The sequence below is a fragment of the Hemibagrus wyckioides genome, linkage group LG10 (genome assembly GCF_019097595.1).
Source record: "Hemibagrus wyckioides isolate EC202008001 linkage group LG10, SWU_Hwy_1.0, whole genome shotgun sequence".
Lineage (NCBI taxonomy): Eukaryota > Metazoa > Chordata > Actinopteri > Siluriformes > Bagridae > Hemibagrus > Hemibagrus wyckioides.
The window spans coordinates 6,657,115-6,682,599 of NC_080719.1; the positions used below are offsets into that span (position 1 = coordinate 6,657,115).

At 41.1% G+C, this 25,485-nt stretch overlaps 1 protein-coding gene across 3 annotated transcripts; it reads left to right on the plus strand.

The window, feature by feature from the left end:
- The first annotated feature begins 262 nt into the window (after nucleotides 1-262).
- On the plus strand, nucleotides 263-25,256 carry usp47 (ubiquitin specific peptidase 47). 3 transcript variants are annotated; one of them, XM_058400819.1, is made up of 28 exons: nucleotides 263-584; nucleotides 6,914-7,108; nucleotides 8,593-8,706; nucleotides 11,000-11,153; nucleotides 11,283-11,379; nucleotides 11,466-11,611; nucleotides 12,623-12,702; nucleotides 13,115-13,264; nucleotides 14,246-14,341; nucleotides 14,448-14,600; nucleotides 14,751-14,909; nucleotides 15,117-15,248; nucleotides 15,380-15,456; nucleotides 15,767-15,822; nucleotides 15,938-16,050; nucleotides 16,135-16,239; nucleotides 16,444-16,651; nucleotides 16,819-16,934; nucleotides 17,121-17,240; nucleotides 17,364-18,072; nucleotides 18,690-18,865; nucleotides 18,967-19,047; nucleotides 19,170-19,285; nucleotides 21,647-21,765; nucleotides 22,464-22,594; nucleotides 22,705-22,752; nucleotides 23,200-23,330; nucleotides 23,751-25,256. In XM_058400819.1, the coding sequence occupies exons 1-28, from the start codon at nucleotides 540-542 to the stop codon at nucleotides 23,923-23,925; spliced, it is 4,002 nt and encodes a 1,333-aa protein (XP_058256802.1). In that variant the 5' UTR covers nucleotides 263-539; the 3' UTR covers nucleotides 23,926-25,256. The 3 variants fall into 3 exon arrangements, with proteins under 3 accessions (XP_058256802.1, XP_058256801.1, XP_058256803.1); XM_058400818.1 differs by lacking the exon at nucleotides 263-584 and adding an exon at nucleotides 4,978-5,013; XM_058400820.1 differs by lacking the exons at nucleotides 263-584; nucleotides 23,751-25,256 and adding exons at nucleotides 4,978-5,013; nucleotides 23,647-23,670.
- Nucleotides 25,257-25,485: the final 229 nt, after the last annotated feature.

The window sequence follows — 25,485 nt, forward strand, 5'->3', positions numbered from 1 at the left end:
TAAGAGTTCCTTTCACTGGAACTAAGTGGTGTCCCAAAACTTTTGCTGTATTACTGTAAAAATCGATTGTCTGAATTAGGCTGTAATACAAATTAATCAGCACCTTCTGACCAATCAGCATCCAGAAATCAATAAAAACAATTGTCACTATCAAACCGGATTAACTGGATCCGCCCCTCACCCTCACGTCACACATCACTCATTAAGGTCGTGACGTTGACGCTCATCATCGACGTCATCACATCAAAATAGTCCGTGTTTAGGAAGTGACGCAGAGATTGAGCTCAAATCTCGCGCACACTGAGAGACGGCCATTTTTAGCGCTCATTGATTTGCTGTTTGTGGTTTGCTGTAAAACAGAAAAGGGGGGAAAAAATGTCCTCGGTTACTTCGATAACAAGTTGGTAAGAGGACAGTTTGGACGCAGCATTCAGGCTGGATTTGGGCCACGAGCGCAAATGATGTTCATCCAAACGCCTGCAGAGAGTCGCTGTTGACATCAGAGCCCCGGGGTTGATGTGCGTTTAACAGTCGCCCGAATGGAAATGGTGCCCAGCGAGGAAAACCAGCTCGTACCCAAAGAGGTGAGAGAAAAACCGGGTAGATAAAAACGAAGAGAGAGGGAGAGAGCGAGCGCGCGCGCGCGCACAGGGGGCTTTCTCATACTGACACGCCGTACTTTAGATCAGTTTGTTTTTCAGTGACACTACCGCAGATTTGCTCGCTTGTTAGCAAAACGGTGTAAGAAACGCGAATGACGCGTTGTTACGCATCTGCGCTAGCTCAGCCTATATTCACCGCTGTTTGTTAGCATAGCAAGTGCATTAGCTAGCATTAGCCTCAGCGTCTTAGTTGGTATTAATCACCGCGTTAAACGTGTAACTTATACCACCAGCGTTTCAGGAACAGGTCCAATAACAAACGGGACCGTCGTCTGCGCGTGCATGTTGTTAGCTAGCTTCCTGAACTTGGCTAACTAGCTAACAACTGTTTGCTCTCTCGTGTTTTAGCTTTTTAAAATGGACACGCACACATGCGTTAACAATATGATGGGTTTTTTTTAAATATTATTACCACCCAAAATATAACCTATTGGTTCTAGTAACGTGTTACGTCATAAAGCTACAGTGCTAAGTAACAAACAAACAAGCTAGCGAGAACGCGAAGAGGCAAGCTAGTTAGCTAGCTCGCTAGCTTGCTTCTCATAGACCTGTTCGTGTTTACTAGCAGATCAAAATATCAGCTGTAGTTATTAACAGCTGTCGTTTGCCCTAATTGTAAGTGTAATTATATATATATATATATATATATATATATATATATATATATATATATATATAGATATAGATAGATAGATTGTATACTTGAACTTGTTCAACTTCAAGTCAAGCAAGTTGTTTACTGGAAGATAGCTCTTTGAAAGGCGAGACTTGAGTGAATATAGATTTCTTAAAAGGGACTGTCTTGCTGCTGGGTTTATTCCTCTTGTTCCTAATCTGATCTCAGTGAAGTAATAATTCCTTCCATCGAGATTTCCCATGTTATTCATGCGGCTCTGTAAATAAATTTCTCATGACGTCTCTTGTGAGATTCCTGGATGGTACTGAAGACAAAACCTCCGCAGATCCATTTTCCAGTCTTCATCTGAAAAATTTCACTCTAGCATCAGATTCCTCTTTTTGGAACCAAACCCGAGTGGTCTTTTGCTTGTTGTTGCAAGTGTATGTAATGTTGTACAATCTGAGATACTTTGCTCCTCACCATGGTTGTAAAGAGTAGTTTCTGAGTTACCGAAGCCTTCCTGTGAACTCACTGGACTGTGTCCACTTCTGACCTCGTTAATCAACAAGGATTTTCTGCAAGCAGATCTACTTATTGGCAAAAATTCCAGGAGATGGACAGTTTCTGAAAATTGACCATTTCTGTGTGTTGATGCGGAATAAAAAACATGTCCCACATAATATAATGACCTTTTACTTGGTTTATGTTACCTGGTGTTATTCCTCAGATTCATCAGAAAAATACAGAGTATCCCTTCAAGGCCAGTGACCAACGGTGTAGGATCAGCCAGGACTACAATCTCAGAGGTTCTCCACTTATTGTTACCACACTTCACACATGTGAAAGCAGTTTAATCCAAAATCAGTCTAATACGCTGACAGAGAGAGAGAGAAACTGATGGCCCCTCAAAAAAATATTGACAGAAACGATTGATGCAGCATAACCCCCATTTTACATCGTATGACTTTCTGCTACAGTTTGCAGACGGAGACAAAATCAAACATCATAAACAAATTCTTTGATCCCGAGTAGAAATGGTCCTAAAACACAAAACGTGACCATTCCACTTCATGGCTCGACTTGAGATGCTTTTCTGCTCACCATGGTTGTAAAGAATGGTTATTTGAGTCCAGTGGCAGCTACCAGTGGTTATTTGAGTCCATGTGTGACCGCATGCTACCTCAGTCATCTGTGTGACCGCAGTAGGAGGACAGTATGGGATGAAACTCGCAGGACAGCTGCAAATACAAATAGTATAGTAGTTGAATTACAGCTTCCTGTGTGTTTATTATGTAAAGCTGACTTATATGAAGAAGTGATCAGTATCAGATGCTTTGTAAGGCACTATTTTTCTATGAAAAAACCCTCGAGAGCTTCTCATGCTAATTGGTGACATAAAGAGAAGCACTCGTTTTCTTCAATCACAGTCCTATCATCAGAAGATCTTCTGAACATAATGAACATGCTATTGTACAGCCTGTTAAACAAATTCTGCCAGGATTTGATCAGGAACATCTCATCCAGTATGACGAGCAATCTCGGAAGAATGTTGAAACTGCACAGTCTAAAACCGGCTTAAGTTAACATTTACCATTTCCTGGAATGGCGTGATTTATTTTCTTCCTCATGCATTAGATTAGAAACAAAACCACTCGGCAGCCAACACCTTAAATCTGCAGGTGTAAGGTTTCCGTAAACCGTGTTTAATTCACCAGGTTAAATAAGAGAGGGTTTTTTTTTTTTTTTAGCTTATTGAGTGTAAGATTTCAGTCGATTCGTCTGTAGCTTTCTGAGTGACTGCATCAAAGTCAAGCTCCACTCAAAGGCTGTAGTCAATAGAGACTTTGCATCCAGCTCCAGGGCTGCTGTGTACCCTTCTAAGAGGATAAAATCGATCTTTACTCTAGATTATGACCTTGCGCATGTGACTGCGAAGAGTTCATTTCTGAACTGCTCCAAGACACTTTCCCCACCCCCCCTCGGATAGATCTTGGAGAAAGAAATCATCTTTGCTCTTGGTCTCACAAAAGTCCCCAAAATAAACAAATCTGGATGGCAGAATAAAACCATGTACATCTTTTACTACCAGCTTCCTTGACCCTCTTGAACCCTTTAAACATGCTTAGCAGTAGCTTCTTTACTTTCCAATAACTAACTTTCTTTGGTCTCACACTTCGTCACACCCTTCCTCTTTAAGGCGTGTAGAGGAAGCCTACACCCGAGCCTAGCGCATCTCTTTAAATGTGTATTTAGTGTTTGAGAATGACTAAAATGGTGTACGCTTCAGGTCATAAGTAGGTTACAAGAAGCCTGTGGGCATCTGGAGAGGAAAAAACCCCTACCACCTGTTAGCAGCGTTATAGCAGTTTCACAGGGTTAGTGCTGAGCGGTGAGTCAGCATGTGCATTATTTTACTGATTAATACAATCCTCAGCTTTACTCAAAGGTAATTGTGACGCAGTGATTTGGAGAGACGATGCATGCTTTATTATATTTTATGCATTATTATTTTTTTTTGCAGTGCTGTGGATGTCAGTCCTCGAATGGTCTTGTTTGTATAAACCAAACCAGGTAAATTTATTTGTCCAAAAATACAAATCCCCCCCCCCTTTCATACTGGCATTGTGGATGCTCTAGCATTTCATTTGCATACGGTGCCGTCCACAACAATCCATAAAAAGCAAAGCCAACACAACTGAAAACGACACGCAAATGGCAAACATGGATTTTTGCAGAGGTAAACAGGGAAAGGCCAGAATCTGGAGAACAAATGGAGAAAAGGTGAATTGGATGTGAACTTGGTTTACGATGTTTGAGGCGATCCAGAACAGAATTTAGAGAATTTTTTGTGGAAACGTTCCTATGATCACTTTATAAATAAATCCCTCTGTATCAAGCTTGAAGTCCATTGTGGATGTTATTGAATTCGCTGTTATTGAGTTGGTGATTAAGACATTTCCTTATTTATTTATTTATTTTTTATTATTAATACTTTTTTTTTTTAAATTTATTATATATTTTTTATTATTTATATTCTATTTTTCACAGTGGATTTTTCCTTTTAACCTGATTGAGGAGTAAATGTATTAAGAAATCTTATTGTTCTATTCATTTTTGTAGCATGGTGTGGTTCACACCACATGCTTTTTACACACACACACACACCGATTTTTGCTTCAGAGATCCTTTTGATTTTGTTTTTGCGATTATGTTCAAAGGGTTTTGGAAAATGCTAACCAGGATCCGAGAGGCCCCGCGGCTCTGTCAGCGCGCTTTCGGCTGCATGCCAGCTGAGAATGTTTCTTCAGTGGCGCTTTTGAAGTCGCACCGTTTATTCGCGCTTTGACGACCTACATCTGACCTTATCGATATAGTATTATCTCCACTTCGTTCTCTTGTTGGTCGGAAAGGAAATCGCAGGTTCTGTGTAGCAGGTCCCGGGGAACATCCAGTCTGGCAGGATACATCACTTCTCTCTTAGAGATATCATCAGCGTTCTCTAATACCTCTTAAGCTGATAATTATAGCTCTGCATGTGACTCAAAAGTTCACCGTCTAGGCGACTCTTATTTCTATTATCTGCTTTTCTACACAGCCGCGTGTTTGTCTCCTTTTCCATTTGTTTTTTTTTCCACTGAGTCTGTGTTTTCTTCTTCTGTGCTTTGCTAGCAGGGTATGTTTTGGAGTTGCAGGCAAAGTATTTTGGAGGAGATGAAGAAAAGGTTCTCGCAGGTAGCTCTAGCACGAGCACTTTTGGGTGTCTTAACAGCATGGTGTGTGTGTGAGAATAAAAGTTAAGAGTTCTAACCCTATAACTATCAATTTTTTAATTCAGTTTAAAAGTTAAAACGTATAATTTCCGTATAGGAGCATCTCCCGCTGCTGCACGAGGCTTATTGTACAGATAGAGGAAATAACCAGGCAGGTTTGTTAAACCACTGCTGAGTCAGCTTTAGGTGAAGCGTATCTCAAAGGCTATTGGCTGTCGTGGAAATCGGTGAAAGCCTTCCACATGCCCTCTTTCTGACTTCCTGTTTCAAAGCACGTCAACATACGGCATCAAATCACGCTTCTGAAACCACTCGAGTTTCCTTATCTAAGTAAAGTATATAACCCTCGGGTTTGTAATGGTATAGGAAAATAATCAACAACTGGGTGATATGTGGCCTGATGCACACGTTACCTCAAAGTTGATTATTTTCCAATTAACATGCATTTCTAAGTGCTTTGAGACGGATAACTATTTAGAATTTATTAGTGTCATACATTTTATTTATTCATAATCACATTTAACATTTTTATTAAGAGGGAAAAAAGATTTGTAAAAGATCACACAGTCTTGAAGACTTTCCCATAACAGAAACTTACTGTTTATTACAGAATACTGACACTGGAGACTCCTTCCTTAAATGTTTAATATATTAGATTATATATGCGGCATCTGTCGTATCCCCCAACTTTCTACAGCGCTGCTGTTTAGTCCTATAGAAAGAGAAACCTCCTTTGTAAAAGATGCTGATGCGTGCGTATGTACTGCAGTGCTCCTTAGCCTAGACGCTGAGCGCTTAAAAGTTATTTCTGCTGCGACTTGTTTTCCACATCCTTTCATAAACACTGTCCCTTCCCCCTATCCCTCCCTCCCTCCCTCCCTCCCTCCCAGACAGTCGGTTTCACGTGCGTCATTCTTGGAAAGCCCGGCACTTCGCTTGTAGTAACATGAGCAAACTGGCAGAGGAGAGCAGTCTGGGGAGGCATTGTGTGAGACAAAGGAAGCTCTGGCCTTGTAAACAGAGTTAGTGATCTTCCCTCTTGTCATCAAGCAGATATTATACATTTTGGCGCGTATTCGGTACCTGGTTCAGCAATATTTTTCTAATGAAGGAAGTGCATGTGTTTGCTGTGTCGCTGCTTTTCTTGAGGTTTAATTAGAAACCTAATCGTAAGGTGTTGAAATGGACCTGCTCCCTGTGTATAAGCCGCGCTTACCGTGGAGATTAATGTAAACAGGTCATATCTATACCGAGTTGTGTAATCAGGGTTGTTCCACTCTCACCTGCATGGCATTGAGCACTTCTCCTACGGCTAAATCCAGGGGAATTGCTCAGCGGCACCGTGCCAAGTATCGCCATATGTTTTAGCAGCGTGTTTGTTATCGATACCAGAATAATTCTGTTCAGATAACTGATTAAACAGGACAGGGAGTGGAGACTGACGCCGACCTTAACATGGGCGAAGGCCACGTTTTTTTACTTTGCTTTACCTTTACCTTGTGTTTGCATACTTGGCGATAATAATAATAATAGCAGACTGCTGTAAACGATGACGCATTTTGAATTTCAACGCAACTTCTGCGAATATAAATGAAAACAAATGACTTTACTTGACTCGCTAACAATTTACGGCACTTTGTGCTTGTTATTTTTGATGTCGCTTGCTGATTCATGGGCTAGCCACATAGCCTTAATGTTAACATAACCTAAGCTACATGGAATGATGTCTGCTGCACAGTCGGAAGCTGTTCCCATGGTGTCTCTGTTACCAGGTGCAGCTCCACGCACTATTATCTCGCTTAAACTCGCTACTATGCATAAAGAGTTGAAACAAATACGCATGTGTGGTCTGTCCGTTGCAGATCGAGAACGCCGCCGAGGAACCCCGCGTGCTGTGTATCGTCCAGGACACCACCAACTCCAAGACAGTCAACGAGAGACTAACGCTCAACCTCCCGGCTTCCACCACCCTCTCGAAGCTCTTCGAAGACGTCGCTCACAAAGCCGGCTACGTGAATGGCACCTTTGAGCTGGCATGGGCCAACGTGGCGGATCTGGTAAGCGTCTCCTCACACCCTCCTTTCTTTTTTTCATCTGTAACCTAATCTATCACGCATCATGAATTAGTGATGTGTCGATAACTGGTTATATGTAATATTCAACACCGGGTGACCTCAGTAGGTGGCATATAGCCTTCAGAATTCCTTCAGATTATAGTAACGTTGTTGTGTATAATAGTATTTTGGCCCGTGATGGACAGCCTTAGTGTTCTTCAGATGGGTTGGGATGTTAATCCTGCAGCTGACCCAGAGCACAGGTGCCAGGCTTGGCTTCGGATCTCTGAGTAGGTCACTGGATTAAACTCTGTATTTGTGCCAGCAGCACCTTTAAATAGCTGTATAATGCAGCATCCAAAGTTTAAGCAAACATGCTACATCATGGTACAGCTGTCCTCCATTTTGCTGCACGAAACAGAAAGAAATACACATTTTTAATCCATTTCTTTCTCTCTAATACGTCAAGGCTCATAGTGCAGGATCTGGCAGAGATCTAATGAGCTAAGCCATGAACAAAGAGGTCTGTGAATGCACACTGGAGCATTGAATATTAAATATTTGCAGGTACATTAGTCTGCAGAAATAGGCAAGCCCATACATTACAAAAAAAAAAGATGCTGAATGAATAGTTATCCAGTTATGCTAAAATCCTTGCTGTAGTGATAATCAAACAACAGAATTATTGGCAGTCATGAATATATGCATTGTTATGAGTCACATTGAGTGTGCCGAATAATACACTCATTATCTGATGTCACTTACCGTATTATTCAAGTATGCATGTGACCTGAGACTGATCTTAAATCAGACTGAGGTCGTAATCGTATTTCTACCATTAATCTATTATTTTAAAGCTTGTTTTTTTTTTCATTTATCTAGAAAGAGATGTGTAACCTGCAAGATTGAAAGGGCATTTAACATACAGCAATATTAAAATAAAAAGTAAAATGGCTGCACTATTTAGTAAAATCAAATTCAACAGAGTTCTGGAAATGATGCAATAAATAAATAAGTAGCTTTTTGTTCTTATAGTACATTATTACAATAGTCAACTGTTATCCATTTGGAAATTATGTATTAATGCAATATTTATAGAAATAAACGAGCAAACCAAAAAAAGGGAACTTTATTTTACGCTGCACACGCTCATATTGCCCAAGATGCCGTTTGTTTATGTGGTGTGTTAACATGTGGTGGAAGTCTTTGGGTGAAATAGTTAAAGTTGTGTCATTTGATCTATTTTAAGACACAAATATTTGTTAAACGCTCTTGGCTTTGCCACTGAAATGCAGTTAGTAATGACATCTGATCTATGTGCATGTAAACACACATTCAGTTTCTTTGCTGCATTAAAATACTAAAATACTCTATCTGGCTTATCCTTCCTCTTGGTACCTCATACAATGTAAATAAAGCTACATCATCCTTCTTTCCTGCTCCTCTCTCGATTGATTGATTGATTGTCACTGTCTCCATCTCCATAGGCTCCTCTGGACCAGGCCAGTGAGATGTCTCTGGTGGAGTCTGGGTTCGAGCTAGGAAAAAGGAACTTTCTGCAGCTCACAGACAAGGATGGGGAGCAGCCTCAGATAGCTTCTGTGAGTGGCCAGCTGGGCAGACGGGCAGAGCTAGAAATTTGCAGTTATCAGTGTGTAATTAGCATGCTCCACTGGTGCCTGGGTCAACAAGTGGGTTATCTCCTCCAACAGCTGTTTCCTAATTGGCAAACTCTAACAGCCCTTCAGCATTACAGCCCTTGGATTGACAATGGGGAAAGACAAAGCAGCCATTTCTCTGAGCAACAAGCATCAGGGATGATTTAAAGTTAAACACCAAAATGGGAAGTTGGTTATGTCATGGTGGTGTTCTGAGCCCAGACCTTTGGTCATCAAATGTTTCAATAGCAGACCATAGATTTTGACCCCAGCGGTCTTTACTGTCCTTGTCACAGATAATACATTAACACAATGTTGGACAAATAAAATTTATTAGTTCACCTACAGAGCGAGTGAAAGCTCCAGCATGCTGTCTCATGGTTTGGTTGCTGGGAAATCGAATCAAATAGTCTCAGAAGAGGTCACTGACGTAATTTAACCCCCAAATTGTGACGTGCCAGTATAACAAGCTGGACTAACTTATTAGTAAGTTCTCGAGAGATTCTGTGGAGCTGTAGTCTACATCTTAACGATGATGTTCACTTCAGGGAGTCTTTGGCTACTATTTTGGCTATGAGCTGTGCTTAGATCACACACAAAGGCACATCCTTGCTTGAATATCAATTTTTCTGCCACTTGATACACCGGCACTGCACTGTTCTGCATTTCGTTCAGTTTCCAGTACTCTTTTAAGATCTCACCACACATTCTGGTAGCTGTCTAGGTCAGGACTTTGACTTGGTTCCATAAACTCCTTTTTTTTCCCTTTTTTAGTCATTCAGATGTTGGTTTTATCAGGTCTGGTGGCAAGCCCCAATAATCACCCTCGTGCTTGACGGTGGTGTTCACGGTGATACTCCAGCATTGCAAAACTAATTCATGTTGCTGTATTATTTTTGGAGAAAAGGGCCTTCCTTCCAAGACGGGCTTCCATGAAAGCCATATTACTTTTTTGACTATGCTGTCATGAACATAAAGAGCTAATGTGTCTACATAGACATGAGGGATTTTTCTTTGTCTGTGAGCATTAAATGGACCGAATTTGCTGGGATGCCCACAGTGGGACCGCTGGAAACTGTCTTGAAGATTCTCCATTTGTAAACAGTCCTTCGCAGTGTACAATGGAGAATTACAAAATGGCTTGGAGATGACCCTTCCTGGAGTGCTGAGCAGCAATAGTTGCTTCACTCAGATGATGACACATGTCCTGTCCTGTTTGGTATGATGTAGTGCTCCAGATCACCAAACTACCAAAAGTTCTGCTTTTGTAGAGGTCGTCACACATCTTAATGATAAACTGATCATGTGCATTTCATTAATAACACCCAGCTGCTATTTACTGTAGCAGCTGGAAAGGTGTACTTATTATATTGCTTTTTTTAATCTATTCACCTTAGGTGATTTTGTTTCTTTACAGAAGTTGATGAGGACCACATCACTTTGTTATTCAAGCCTTGCTAACTAAAGACAAAGAATTAAAGAAGGGTGTACTTTCCTTTTCCCCCAGGGCTATAAGAGTTGATACAAGGCTCTTTATTTGATATGCCTCTGCACTGAACAACAGACTACATAATAAAGTACGGTATTGTTCATAAAATGCTACTAAATGTAGTCAAGCCCACACTCCGTCTGCTGAAAAAAGCTTTCTCAAATCATGAGATCCTATCAGGAGTTAGTCTTCTCATCATGCTGTTTTTAACAAGCCTAGTACACTACCTGCTATTAGCTCATCTTCAGTTTTATTATATGCTGGGAATCTGAATGGCTCATGCAGGCATGGTCATAAGCTTAAAATACTGAGTGCACCAATTAAATGAAAATGGAAACCTAAGGTGCGTATTCAGGCAGTGTTTATTTTTTAACTATATTGAATGTTTTGTATTAAGACATTACTGTATCGTATGAATATCTATGTATAGTATGAATTTTGTGCACTGCTGGAAATCTGTCCCCGGGGTACCGGGTTGAAGTGCTTAAAGTGCATTTTCTGAGCAGCGTTAAAATGGAAATTACAACTAGCACTGGTAGTACAAGGTACATTTAGCTGCCTCTGGAACATCTGCCACAACACGCTGCGTGTAACGATCGATCACAATGTGTCTGGGGAACAGTGTGCTTTTACATTGGCTGAGAGAAATCCTTACTTTAAATACAGTCTGCAAAATGCTATGCAGCAGTTGGGTATAGAGTCTTTCTTTAGCATTAAGGTCTATAATCTCCCACTCCGTGTGTACAGGATGAGTCCGGCACAGCGGACAGCAGTGGTCTGGATGACAGTTCTCAGGACCGCTTCATCGGACCCTTGTCCCGCGATGGTACAGTGGGCTGTAGCAGCGACTACAGCAGCCCAAGCTACTCCTACTCCTCCATACTCAACAAGTCTGAAACGGGTAACCTCTTTTAGGCCTCTTCTAGATGTTTTGTGACAGTAGAACTAGTTGAGGATGTAGTATATAGGCTAGATAAAAATCTATAGACTGTATATGCTGTTTGACTAACCATGCATTCTTTCCATGTAGGATATGTGGGCTTGGTCAATCAGGCCATGACTTGCTATCTGAACAGTTTACTCCAGACCCTGTTCATGACGCCAGAGTTTAGAAATGCTCTCTACAAGTAAGTGCAAAACATGTCGTCATCCCCTGTAAGAACGTAGGGACACAGCTAATAGGGATTAATATGATTTCTTATTTCTCTTTCAGCTGGGAGTTTGAGGAGTCTGAGGAAGATCCTGTCACTAGTATCCCCTTCCAGCTGCAGAGGCTTTTTGTGCTGCTGCAGACCAGCAAGAAACGAGCCATAGAGACCACAGACGTGACCCGCAGCTTCGGCTGGGACAGCAGTGAAGGTGAGCTCATCTCAGAACTGCTCTACACAGCTCACTTTCACCAGAGGAGCTGGCTTGCATTGATCTAAAAAAAACACACATATATTCATTTTTTTTTCCACATCAGCAGTAAATAGGAAGTAATTTCAGGCAGGAAGTAAAGTGTGTGAGGAACTGCAGAAACATTGGACCGTGCATGCACAATAAAATTCAAATGTCATTTGTTTGGATTTACTCTGGCATAACTGATTTGAATAGAAATATTACTGAAATCGCAGCTCTGCACTGCACACACACACACACACACACACTAGCATATGGAAAATGAATGTGTGCCTGTCGCACTAGTGTGAAGGAAGGGTTAGTGTTAATACTTGCACTGTCTATAAATCTTTAATCTATAGATTTAACAGGATTACGGACCAAGTGCAGCTGCCTTTAATGCATTAGAATAATTGGAAAGTGAGCAGTTAATGAGTTTAAAAAAAGATTTTAGTTTCCTAATTTAATTGCTGTTCTGTATAAAGTTTTTTTTTTTTTTTTTTTTTTTTGCGCTATGTCTGTGGAAATAATATAATAAAACAAACTTCTGGCAGTTTAACATTACTTTTATCATTTTGCCTAGCATTATAGCATGCGCATATATATATATATATATATATATATATATATATATATATATATATATATATATATATATATATATATATATATACATATATATACAGATATGTATATATATACATATACATATATATACAGATATGTATATATATATATATATATATATATATACATATATATACAGATATGTGTGTATATATATATATATATATATATATATATATATATATATATATATATATATATATATATATATATATATATATATATATGTGTGTATATATATATATATATATATATGTGTGTGTATATATATATGTGTATATACATACATGTGTATATTATATTTAAGCAGTGAGAGTGCTTTGAACAGTGTTTTACATTGGGGGGGGTGTGTGTGTTGTGCAGCCTGGCAACAGCACGATGTCCAGGAACTATGCCGGGTCATGTTTGACGCTTTGGAACAGAAGTGGAAACAGACGGAGCAGGTACGTGCTACAGCTCTTGGACCTTTATCTGATATTCCACTAATCCACTAGGGACTAAACAAAGGGCCCAGTGTAACAGAAAAGTCTCAGGGTTAGTACTTTGTGATTTGGAAGTTGTTTGTCTAAACACAGTCTCATGTGATCCGTACAGTGTTTTGAAGATATGTCGAACACTCAGGACTTGCACTGTTTTCATTATTCACTCATGTGGATGGAAAGGCGAATGATTTATCACCCTTGAGCGAGGATGTTTTTCATGAGTTAATGTAGTAAAGTTGGGGTTATTGTTAGTAGTGGGTAGCCCAAGCATTTGTATGTAATTTAATTCGCCTTTTGCATTTGAGAAGTGTTTAATTATATTGATGATTTGGAGTGTTGAGTTGTTCTGAATCACTGTGTTATGACTCCTCAGGCTGATCTCATAAATCAGCTGTACCAGGGCAAACTGAAGGACTATGTGCGCTGTCTGGAGTGTGGCAATGAAAGCTGGAGAATCGACACCTACTTGGACATCCCGTTGGTCATCAGGCCTTTTGGAGCCAGTCAGGCCTTTGGCAGTGTGGTATGTCTCAGTCATGTTAAACCTGTCAGTTGTTTGGAATTGTACCATACATGTGTTCAGCAACTCTCTCTCTCTCTCTCTCTCTCTCTCTCTCTCTCTCTCTCTCTGTGTCAGCTGTCCTCTAGGGCTTATCATTTGCAATTACAGTTAAGATTAAGTACAATCATTTATAAATCACTTGCATTTAGTTGCCTAATAAGTGCAGGTCTTGTAAAAAAAAAAAAAAAAAAAAAAAAAAAGAATTATGCACCAATCAGGCATAACATTATGATCACCTGCCTAAATATTGTGTTGGTCCGCCTTTTGCTGCCAAAACAGCCCTGACCCGGCATGCACTGGGTATTCTGACACCTTTCTATCAGAACCAGCATTAACTTCTTCAGCAATTTGAACAACAGTAGCTCGTCTGTTAGATCGGATCACATGGGCCAGCCTTCTCTCCCCACGTGCATCAATGAGCCTTGGCCGTCCATGACCCTGTCACCGGGATCACCACTGTTCCTTCCTTGGACCACTTTTGATAGATACTGACCACTGCAGACCGGGATGGAGATGCTCTGATCCAGTCATCTAGCCATCACAATTTGGCCCTTCGTCAAACTCTCTCAAATCCTTACACTTGCCCATTTTTCCTGCTTCTAACACATCAACTTTGAGGACAAAATGTTCACCTGCTGTCTAATATATCCCACTAACAGGTGCCATGATGAGATAATCAGTCTTATTCACTTCAACTGTCAGTGGTCATAATGTTATGCCTGATCGGTGTACATGCATCATTATGTATGGGTCGTGTAAAAATGTAGTTAAATTTTATTGTCAATAATATGCAACAATTAATGGATGACAATTCAACTGTAGCATTAATGTCTCTAATCAGTTTGATACCTCATTAAATACCCGAAGTATTTAGACATACAGAAAAGCCAGCACATTTATTTAACTGTTAATGTTCTCTCTGTGATCTCATGCACATAACAGGAAGAAGCACTGCAGGCCTTCATCCAGCCCGAAACTTTGGACGGGCCCAACCAGTACTTCTGCGAGCGCTGCAAGAAGAAATGCGACGCACGCAAGGTGAGCAGGAGCAAAGTGGATTATTGCAGACCGTTGTCCTTTTCTTTGTCTCTATAGTGCATTCTTATTGTATTGTTGCCTCTCTCCCTGTCGTCGTCTTCTTCAGGGTTTGCGTTTTCTGCACTTTCCCTATCTGCTGACTTTGCAGCTGAAACGTTTTGACTTTGACTACACCACTATGCATCGAATCAAACTCAATGACCGTATGACCTTCCCTGAGGAGCTTGACATGAGCCCCTTTATTGACCTCGAGGACGAGGTAAAAAATCTGCCTCCATGTTTAAACAGTAGTTTAAAGGATTCATTAAAAATTTTGCTCCGTTTGTTCCTGAATAGTTAAAACTAGTTGTAACTGATGGTGATGGTTTTTCTCGTTTCCTCTTCGATCTACCACACATGCAAATTACAGAAATCCCCTCAGACAGAGAGCTGCACTGACAGCGGGGCAGAGAACGAAGGCAGTTGTCACAGTGACCAGATGAGCAACGACTTCTCCACCGATGATGGAGTGGACGAGGGCATCTGCCTGGACAGTACCAGCACCACTGAGAGGGCACTTAAGCCAAAGGTACCTCCTATTCTTAACCCCAAAATCTCCCCAAGCGTTAGTGTTACTATAAACATTAAACCTAATATAAACAGATGCAAGGCTTTTCATTCATTCATTAATACAATAAAGAGACAAGTGACTTTTAGAATACTTCAGGACATGCTGTTATTGAAAATAAAACTAACAGAAGATTATTTATATTTCATTTTCAACATCCTTTTGCAGAGCTCACTGACGTACGAACTCTTCTCGGTAATGGTGCATTCTGGGAGTGCCGCAGGTGGACACTACTACGCCTGCATCAAGTCTTTTAGCGATGGCCAGTGGTACAGCTTCAACGACCAGCACGTCAGCAAGGTTCTTCAGCTTTCATATTCACACATTCATATTTTCCTTATTCCTTTTTTAAACATAAAGTGGCTTTCAGTGTAGTGTATATATGTATTTTCAAAGCCAACTGTATTCTAATGACGCTTTGTTTGCTGTAGATCACACAGGATGACATCAGGAAGACGTATGGTGGTTCCTCAGGGAGCAGAGGCTATTACTCCAGTGCCTTTGCCAGGTAAATAAAACCCCCCACACACAGACATGTATGCCCCTGGCTGCTGTTTTGATGGTGGGGCTTCAAAGAAAAAAAAATGCACACACAGTTCTGCCACAAAACAGACATAACCGCCAGAAATTTCAGCCATTAAACAACTAAATGACGTCTCTCTGAGATGAATACAACAGACTCTTTATGTAAGCGTTGAACAAAGCCCCATTTAATGCTACCCCTTTATCGTGCACTTGTGATTTTTAAGATGGCATTCTTACATCACTGGTGTTTCTGACTGGGAATAATCCCCTAATTATGTTTTGTATTCCAACAGCTCCACAAATGCGTACATGCTCATATACAGACTGAAAGATCCCTCAAGGAATGCAAGTAAGAAATCTAATGGTTATGAGCCATTTTTTTGCAGTTAAAATTCACGCGATGAATTTTATGTTGCCAAATTATTTTACTGGTTTGTGATTAAAAAGCCAAACTCTGTGTGCAGAGTACCTCGATGTGGAAGACTTCCCAGAGCACATAAAGCGTCTCGTTCAGAGAGAACGAGAGTCCGAGGAACAGGAGAAGAGGCAGCGAGAGATCGAACGCAATACTTGCAAGGTACTGCTTGTACCTCTTATTCTTTAATGCGCTTGTGTTTCTCTATCTGAACGCTCTTGACTCTATTTTGCTTCATTTGTTTAGATCAAACTCTTCTGCATGCATCCTGTCAAGATGGTAATGATGGAGAACAAGCTGGAGGTTCACAAGGACAAAACACTCCGAGAGGCCACGGAAATAGCATACAAGGTAAGCCTAGGCTGCGCTAATTACTGACGGGTGTGTGTAGAGTGCATAATGCCTGCTAGTGTGTCATATGTATGTGTGTACATATTATGTTGTAGCATTCACTCATAGTGTTCACAATATAGTGCTTCCACCACCATACTTCATTGTATATATTATAATACACTATGATACACTATCATTTATGTTTTTTTATTGTCCTGCCAGCTGATGGAGCTTGAGGCCGTAGTCCCACTTGACTGCTGTCGCTTGGTGAAGTATGATGAATTTCATGAATATCTGGAGCGTTCATATGAGGGGGAGGAGGACATGCCCATGGGGTTGCTCCTTGGCGGGGTTAAATCCTCCTACATGTTCGATTTGCTACTAGAGACCCGCCGACTCGACCAAGTGTTCCAGCCTTATAAACCCGGAGGTACCATGAATCATTAACTAGTCATCTGTGAATCATTTCGAGATGATCACATTTGCCAGTTTTTAAACTAAAACAAATTAATTGATTTAGGATTTCCATAGTAAGATTGTGAATGTGTACATGTTCATGTAAATGTATATAATGCGTGTATGTTTTTAACTCTTCAGAGGTGATGGTGAAGGTCCATGTGGTGGATCTGAAGAGCGAGACCATCGCTACTCCTGTCAGCGTCAGGGCATACCTGAACCAAACCATTACAGAGTTTAAGCAACTCATTGCACAAGTATGTTTTCACTCACAGTCTGCGGACACGAATACCTGAAGCTCACTTAATTTGATCATTCTAATGACACACACAAGTCAAAACCTAATCCTGGATTATCTTCTAGCAGCCAGTGCTCTTTAGAGTTTTAGAGATTAAACATTTCACCAAACAGCCGCCTTTATTCTTGTTTATTTCTTTGTTCAGGCCACTGGGCTGTTTGCAGAAACCATGCGTGTCGTCCTGGAGCGCTGCTATAATGACCTCCGGCTACTCTATGTGCCCAACAAGACACTGAAAGCTGAGGGTTTCTTCAGGAGTAACAAGGTTTCACTTTCTAAACACCAATGGGAAAATTGCGAGCTATTTATCAGAAGTTCTTTGTTAGCGTTTATCAAAAGGTTGCATTCATCACTGGCTGTAGCCTCTAATAGTTTTCTCTTCCTTTAGGTTTTTGTGGAGAGCTCGGACTCAGAGGATCACCAGGCTGCATTCACTGACTCGCTCTTGTGGAAGCTTCTGGACCGTCATGGCAACACAATCAGACTGTTTGTTTCGCTCCCGGAGCAGTCTCCAGGCTCCATGGCACACAGAACTAGTTGCCCCAAGGTGAGTGGTGACTCAGAGGACTCGTTCGAGGGGGCTAAAAGCAGCGGCCAGTGCGTAGAGGCCATTCTGGAGGAGAGCACAGAGAAGTTAAAGAACCTTTCCCTCCAGCAGAAGCAGCAGCAGAAACAAACCTCCAGCACCAGCGAGAGCCAGAAGAGTTCGGATCACAGCGATTTTGAGCACCTCGATTTCCCACAGCCTGAAAACCAGCTGGCTTCAGAGGAACGCTCCGACTCCGATGCCAACAACGATCGCAGCACCAGCTCCGTGGACTCAGACATCCTGAGCTCAAGTCACAGCAGTGACACACTGTGCAACGCCGACGGTGCGCCTCTGCCTCTGGCCAACGGCCTCGACTCGCACAGCATCACCAGCAGCCGCCGCTCCAAAGCCCACGAGGGCAAGAAGGAGACATGGGACACAGCCGAGGAGGACTCGGGCACTGACAGCGAATACGACGAGAACGGCAAGAGTAAAACTCAGACGCATCACCTGTACTTCAGAGCTGAATCGTATTCTCAGGAGAATGTTGCCGGAGATGGGCAGAAAGGTAAGAAATACTGCTAATTGCTGTGTATTGGTGTATGGGGAAAGTTTTTCCCTTGTGTATTTGATAACCTAGGTAAAAAGTTAGCCCTGCTCTGATTATAACTATATTGTCTGTAGTAAGCGAATGGAAGTTTTAATTTGTTTCAAGTAAAAATGCCACTTTAGTTTTATCTGTAAATGCTGCGCCTGTATTAATAAAATGTTTTATTATTTTTTTTCCTCACCTGCACATTGTGAACTAAAAGTTGTTTATGGTCAAAAACATCATGGATTTAAAGGCAAGGATTTAAACTTTACCGAAATAAATGAGTTTGCTTTTTACCCTCGATGTATTGAACTGTTAAATCCGGTCTGTCAGAAGGTCTTGATTCATTTTTCTGTAACGTTATAATTATTAAATTAATCTGCTTGATATAATACTTCATATTGTCAAGTTTCCTTTTCAGAGACAATTATTTAGGGTGTTTTTTTTTTTTGGAAGAAAGCTCGCTTGTCATTGCTGTGTACCCCTATTTCCTTTAGGATCTCTATCATCCAGCCCGAGTATTTACTTTGACAATCTAATTAAAATAATTGAGTTCACTTTTTGTGTTTGCTGCTTTTTTTCTATGCATTTAGGTTTACTTGTCCATGTTGATAAAAGGATCACACTGGCAGCGTTCAAGCAGAACCTTGAGCCATTCGTTGGAGTCCCCTCTACCCAGTTCAAGGTCTTCCGAGTCTACGCCAACAACCAGGAGTTTGAGAGCGTGCGACTCAACGAGACTCTTTCTTCTTTCTCGGATGACAACAAGGTTTGCCTTTTTTGACTATTACACATCACACTGGCATGCAGTATTAGTCTCTCAGAAGAAGGCTTAAAAAGTACTGATTTTGTTTTTTTTAAAATCCGTAGATCACCATCCGATTAGGACGAGCCCTAAAGAAAGGGGAATACAGGGTAAAGGTGTACCAGCTGTTAGTCAATGAATCCGAGGTATGCCAGTATCAGCATCTTCAAACACATCTTAGGGATTCAAATACTGAATCCTAAAATAAAGCTGTTTAGATGTGAGTGGTGGGAAATATGCTTGATGAGAATGTGATCTTTCTCTCTAGCCTTGTAGATTCCTGTTGGATACTGTGTTCGCTAAGGGCATGACAGTGAGGCAGTCCAAAGAGGTGTTACTGCCCCAGCTTCGAGAACAGTGCAAACTGGAACTCAGCATAGACAGGTGAGCACCTGGATGCCTCATATCCGTTTGCTCCAATATATGACGGATCCATCGGCTTGCAGACACTTTTCCTGGGTTGGCAAAACCTCAGAGGAAATAGGCGTTTGGTTACAATGAGCTGATTTTGATCTATGTGCTATGACTGTCTGCATAGTATGTTTCAGATCACAAGACAAAAGTTTTTTATTCGAATTCATTAATCCATAATGTTTCTAGGGTGTTTACATTCTAATTGTAAGTGGTGTATGAATAACAGCACATTTTTATGTAGTTATAAGGGACCAAAAGTAGACAAGGTGTGTGTTTCCGTCATTAGTTCACTTAAAAGTGAGCAGGTCTAGATTTGGTAAAGTACAACTGTTCATTTGGAACTATCTATATAAAGGCCACTGCCAGTGAAACAAAGCAATCAGAAGGCTGAAAAATCAAAACAAAGATATCGGAGAACGTCCAGAAACAGTGAGTATGGCCAAGTCAGTTATTTGGTACATTAGAAAGATCAGTTATTTGGTACATTTAGTGCAAGTGAGCTCAGGAACACCCAAAGGCCCAGGAGACTGCAGAAAGCAACTGTGTGGTGGATGACCGATTTCTTTTCCGTATAAACCTGGGAAACAACAAGTGGCCATAAAGACAGGCGTATCTGTGTCAAGGTCAGCTTGACTTGAAGTTCCTCTAGCTCACGTCCGGATACGGTCGACCACGTAGCAAGTACGCTGCTGTAGGTGCTACAGGCTTTCGAACATTGTATAAAATTTCCTGCCATCGTTGCTTGTTGTTGGCCACTTCTTTTGCTTCTGCTGGTGTAAGTCTTTGGTTTATCAGGTCTTCAATTTGCTTCATCCATGTTTTCTTTGGAGCTTTTCGTTATACTTTCCAGCCATCGGGGCGCGATCTCCAAAGGAGCCAGTAAGGAAGGCAGTGCTGGTTCATGTGGCACATTTTACCAAACCACCGCAATCGGTGCTTTTGGACTTCCTCAGATATGGTCGATTTGTCGCTGCACCGCTCTCTAATGGTTTCATTGCGTATTTGATCCCTGATTTTAATTCCTAGAATTTGACGCAGGCACCCCATTTAAAAGACTTCAAGCTTTTCCAAGTCTGCCTGCAGCAGCGTCCGTGATTCTGCACCATATAACCTAAGTCAAAGTCAGTAATCATGAGAAGACTTCATCAGAGTAAATACGGAGGGATTAGCACAAGATGTAATCCATTGGTAAAGCCTTAAAAACATGAAGACCAGATTAGAGTTTGATCAACTTAAATAATGGGAAGAGAAGAATATGGGAAAATAATATAAAGAGCAGCTCATAATCTGAAGCTGACCATCTTGTCTGATGGTGTGGGTAATGCTGTATATGGCTGCCATTGTAACCACTTATTGTTGATGTGACTGCTGACAAAAGCTGTAGGGGGAATTCTGGAGTGTATAGAGCGATATTATCTGCTGAATTTCTGCCAAATGCTTTTCAAGTCATTAAAAAAACTTCCAAAGTGCAAATGACCCAAACGGTACTTTGAAAGCAACCTAAGGATGAGTTAGTTGATTTTATTTATTTATTTATTGACTGTCTGCAAAGATTTTCACTGTTCTGTCACCTGAACTGATTGCAACTGAGCATGCATTTTATTATCTGAAGGCAAATTATAAATGGAATTGTCCTTAAATTAAAGCTATATAAATTAAGGTCATATACAGTATTTAATTTCATTTCACCATTGCACTGTTAAATACTAGAGAGCTAAAACAAGTAGCTCGTCTGTTGGATCGGATCACACGGGCCAGTCTTCGCTCCCCACGTACATCAATGAGCCTTCGTAGCCCATGACCCTGTCACCGGTTCACCACTGTTCCTTCCTTGGACCACTTTTGATAGATACTGACCACTGCAGACCGGGAACACCCAACAAGAGCTGCAGTTTTGGAGGCTCTCTGATCCAGTCGTCTAGCCATCACAATTTGGCCCTTCGTCAAACTCGCTCAAATCCTTACGCTTGCCAAATGTTCCTGCTTCTAGCACATCAACTTTGAGGACAAAATGTTCACTTGCTGCCTAATATATCCCACCCACTAACAGGTGCCATGATGAGGACATAATCAATGTTATTCACTTCACCTCTCACTGCTCATAATGTTATGGCTGTTTGGTGCATAGTCACATTTTTTTTGTACAGAGTTAATATAATAGGAGAATTTGCCATGAATCTCATGAAACTCAAAGGTCATTAATCTCTGTGCCCAATCCTGCAGCTTGTACTAACGGCTGACCTTTTGAGAGGACTGACTCACAGGTATCATGTGGCAATGGAGCTGAAACCCACACAGAATCTAAACTGTCTTGTGTTGGTGCTCGTGTAGGTTTCGACTCAGGAAGAAGACATGGAAAAACCCAGGCACGGTGTTTCTCGAGTTTCACGTGTACGAGGAGGACATCAATATCTCCAGCAATTGGGAAGTCTTCCTTGAAGTTCTTGACGGTAAAAAAAAATAGCTGAAAATTTCTTAGTGTTTTTGGATTCTTGACCATATGCATCCATTAAATAGTTCTAATGGAAATCATAAATAAACGCCTGTTTAGATTTACTGAAGACTCACTAACAAAGCAGACCTACATGGTGAACAGCTAGTGTGAAAATAGCTCTCAAATATATTATTAAAATTTTCTCAATATGTTATTATAACGTCACTTTAAACCAGTTATTTCTGAGACAGCTTTCTTTATTTTGTTTGTTGTTTAAATGAGACTCCCCCAGCTGCTCTTTTCTGTTTTGTTAAAAAAAAAATAGTTGAAAATGATGCCAGATGCCTAAGCAGAAACACTAATAATAGTTGTTGAAGCTTTGGCATCGGGCTGCTTTTGGCCCTGACTCCTGCGCATGGAAATTTTTATAATTGCACTTTGCTCATCTGGACAATGCAGTAGTTCCATAGACAATCATGTGAAGGCTAGTGCAAAACATGGTACAATGTGAGTTTACAGCCATGTGTGAAGCAATTTCTGATCAGTGTTCTTTTGTACTTTATGCAAGAAAACTTTTTAATATTCATAAACCTATAAAGCCTAATGGCTTCACATTAGCTACAAAGAGTCATTTGACTCGATGAATATAAATGCCTGATGTATAGATCATTTAAAGGTGTATATTTCTATAAATGACATTCTTTTAATGTGCAGAACCGGAGAGGATGAAGTCCATGTCTCAGTTGGCTGTGCTGACCCGGCGCTGGTGTCCGGCTCAGATGAAGCTGGAGGCCTTCCGGGAGGTGGTGCTGGAGAGCAGCAGTGTGGATGAACTCAAGGAAAAGGTGATGGCCTTTTTTTCCCCCTCATGGCATAGATCCCAGATGTAAAGTTAGCACTGATTGCTGATAGTCTGGGAAGATGTTTCATTCTCATCCTGTTTGTTTCCCTGCAGCTCAGTGAAATGAGTGAGATTCCTCTTGAGAACTTGGAGTTCGCTAAGGTATGATTGCATGTTTATTCAAGTCTGAGAACTCCCTAGCGTGGTTTAGGGTATTTAGTTTGTTGGTCTAGTCTTAATGCATGAGTTCAGAACCCGGATCAATACTGTGCTCATATGGAGATGTATATCATTATTTATTTATTTAGTGTTATTCACATCACTTGTCACTGGTCATAATATTATGCCTGATCAGTGTATATAATGCATCAATTCAGTGTTTTTTTTTTTTTTTTGTGGTGTTACAACTTTTAATTAGTGGCTTGAGACATTTGTCTTAAAATGGAGAATAAAATTTTTTCATCCAGTCATCTTTAAGCATTTTGTCATCAGATCAGACACAGGATAATTGAAATAAAATAATATTTATGAAGGTTGAGTGTTGTCCTAGCTCTGGTCAACCTATTTTGTAGTGGTCATTCACTGTGTCTCTCCGTCTACCACCTATAGGGACGAGGAACGTTTCCTTGCGACATATCCGTGTTGGAGATCCATCAGGATTTAGACTGGAATCCAAAAGTTTCCACACTTAACGTCTGGCCTCTCTACATCTGTGACGATGGTGCAGTGGTGTTTTACAGGTAACACTCTAACCCCAGGGGACAGGAGAGAAAGACCACACTAAATCCTTATGGCTTAAAGGACATTTAATAATCTTTTACTACTGAATTGTATTCTGGATATTGACACTCGCACACGAGAGAGGGAGAGAGAAAAGTTTAGAAGACTGAAAATGATCCCTCTATTTTATTTTTTTCCAATGTCTGACAAAATTAAATTTCCTGAAAAAGTGGGATTTTTTTTTTCTATGAAGTTCAGTTCATCATGGTAATGTTTTTTTTTGTTTTTGTTTTTTTTCTCTCCCCTCTCCTCTTTTTGCCTCATCTGTTACTGCAGATTATAGTGTTTGCATATGTATGTATTTATTTTTGTTTGTTTATTTATTTATTTATTTATTTATTTATTAATTATAGCCTAAACCCTGTGTCTGTATCCTCTAGGGACAGGACTGAGGAGCCCATGGAGCTCTCAGAAGAAGAGCGCAACGAACTGATGAAGAAAGAGAGCAGTCGGCTGCTGAAGACGGGTCACCGGGTCAGTTATTCTCCTCGCAAGGAAAAAGCTCTCAAGATCTATTTAGACGGAGGGCCTTCGAAGGACCCGGGCCAAGACTGAGAGTGGCCCCCTTATACCCTGATCACTTTTTTTGTTTAAAAATAGCTGGCCTGCCCGCTGCAGTGTAGCGTTGCCTCACCAGGGGCCCTTGATGACGTTGAAGCCCACGTCCAATCCAACGTCACCGGTGCCGGACAGCCGGCGCTGTCTTCTCCGAGCTCTGCGGGGGGTCTTGTGTACGAGGCTCAGAACTTCTACTGTGCACTATAGTTTCTCATAAAATTTAAAGGGAAGTGCAAAGCCTGTTTCAGCTGAAGGGACATCCAGTATCACTCAGATAAATCAGTCCTGACCGAAATGGATGCACTTGTGGAATAGAGAGGACTATTTGTATCTCTTTCTCTGGCTGTTTCAAGTTCTTTCTGTTTTATCCCTCCCCCCAAACCTATTCATAAGTCACTGATTCTTTGAGTAGTGCTCTCGTCCGCCGTCTTACATTTACATGTCCATGATTCAAGTTTTGCTTGGTTGAGATACGTGACCACCCCCTCGTCTCCAACATGTTCATAATCAACCTCTGTGTATTTTCGAGGTCCTCCACTAACTTCAGGTGTATTCTAATCGTTCTCTGAATTCTGGCTCTTGTTCGAATTAATGAATTAAATGCTTCTCTCCTGGATGATGAGGCTCCGCCCCCCCAAGAGCGCTTCCCCGCACATCTGGGTGTGACTGTGGCTGATGCTCTGTGCATCCATGCTGACTGCTGACCCGTTGCAGAGGAAACCCCGCCTCTTGATCTCTTACAACTCCTCCCAATTCTTCCTCCGGGGTACTCGCACTGGTACATTTTTAGTCTGCCTTTATGACTAGGGTAATACAAAAACAAGTAGAGCTTTATATTTCCTGGTTTACCTTTCCTCCCACATACTCCTTGTAAATTATTTTCACGTCAGATGATATTGATGATGGGTCTTGTGAGTAACTGGCACACATTTTAATTTTTTTCGCTGTGTAACCCAGTTTTCGTTTGTTGTCCTGTTTTTATTTCTGCACAACATGAATGGAGCCTGTGTGCACACTCTGTGTGATGCTACTTGCTGCTGTTTTTGCATAGCCAGAGAGCAAAAAACTCTAAAGCAGGGCTGCCAGATGCATCTCGCTAGTTTATTACCAGGTTTAGTAGGCATGTTGGAACAGGAAGTCCACCGGACCGTGTTGTGGTCAGGTGGAGTTTGGCGACCCTGCTTTAGAGCCACACTGGAGGAGCAGCGCTCTGGCTCACAGCATCACTGAACTAAGCCGAACCACCGTGGGTCCCCTGGGCTCCTAACTCTGCCACAAGCTGTTCACTGTAGACTTGCCAATATGGAAATAAAAAAAAAATCAGTTTCTGTCTGTGCGCATCATTTCAGGAGATTAGTTGCTCACCATATCCTTATAGAACAACTTATACGTGGACAAAAAATCTTTCTTTTTCACAAATCTGAAGCCAAACCCAGGAGAGGGGAAAAAAACGGCCACTTTTCTGATGAAAGATTGTTGCTTTCTCACTCTGAAGCAAGTAACCTGACTTCAAAAACATGTTTTTATTTTTATTTTCAGTGTTAGCTGCAAATTTCG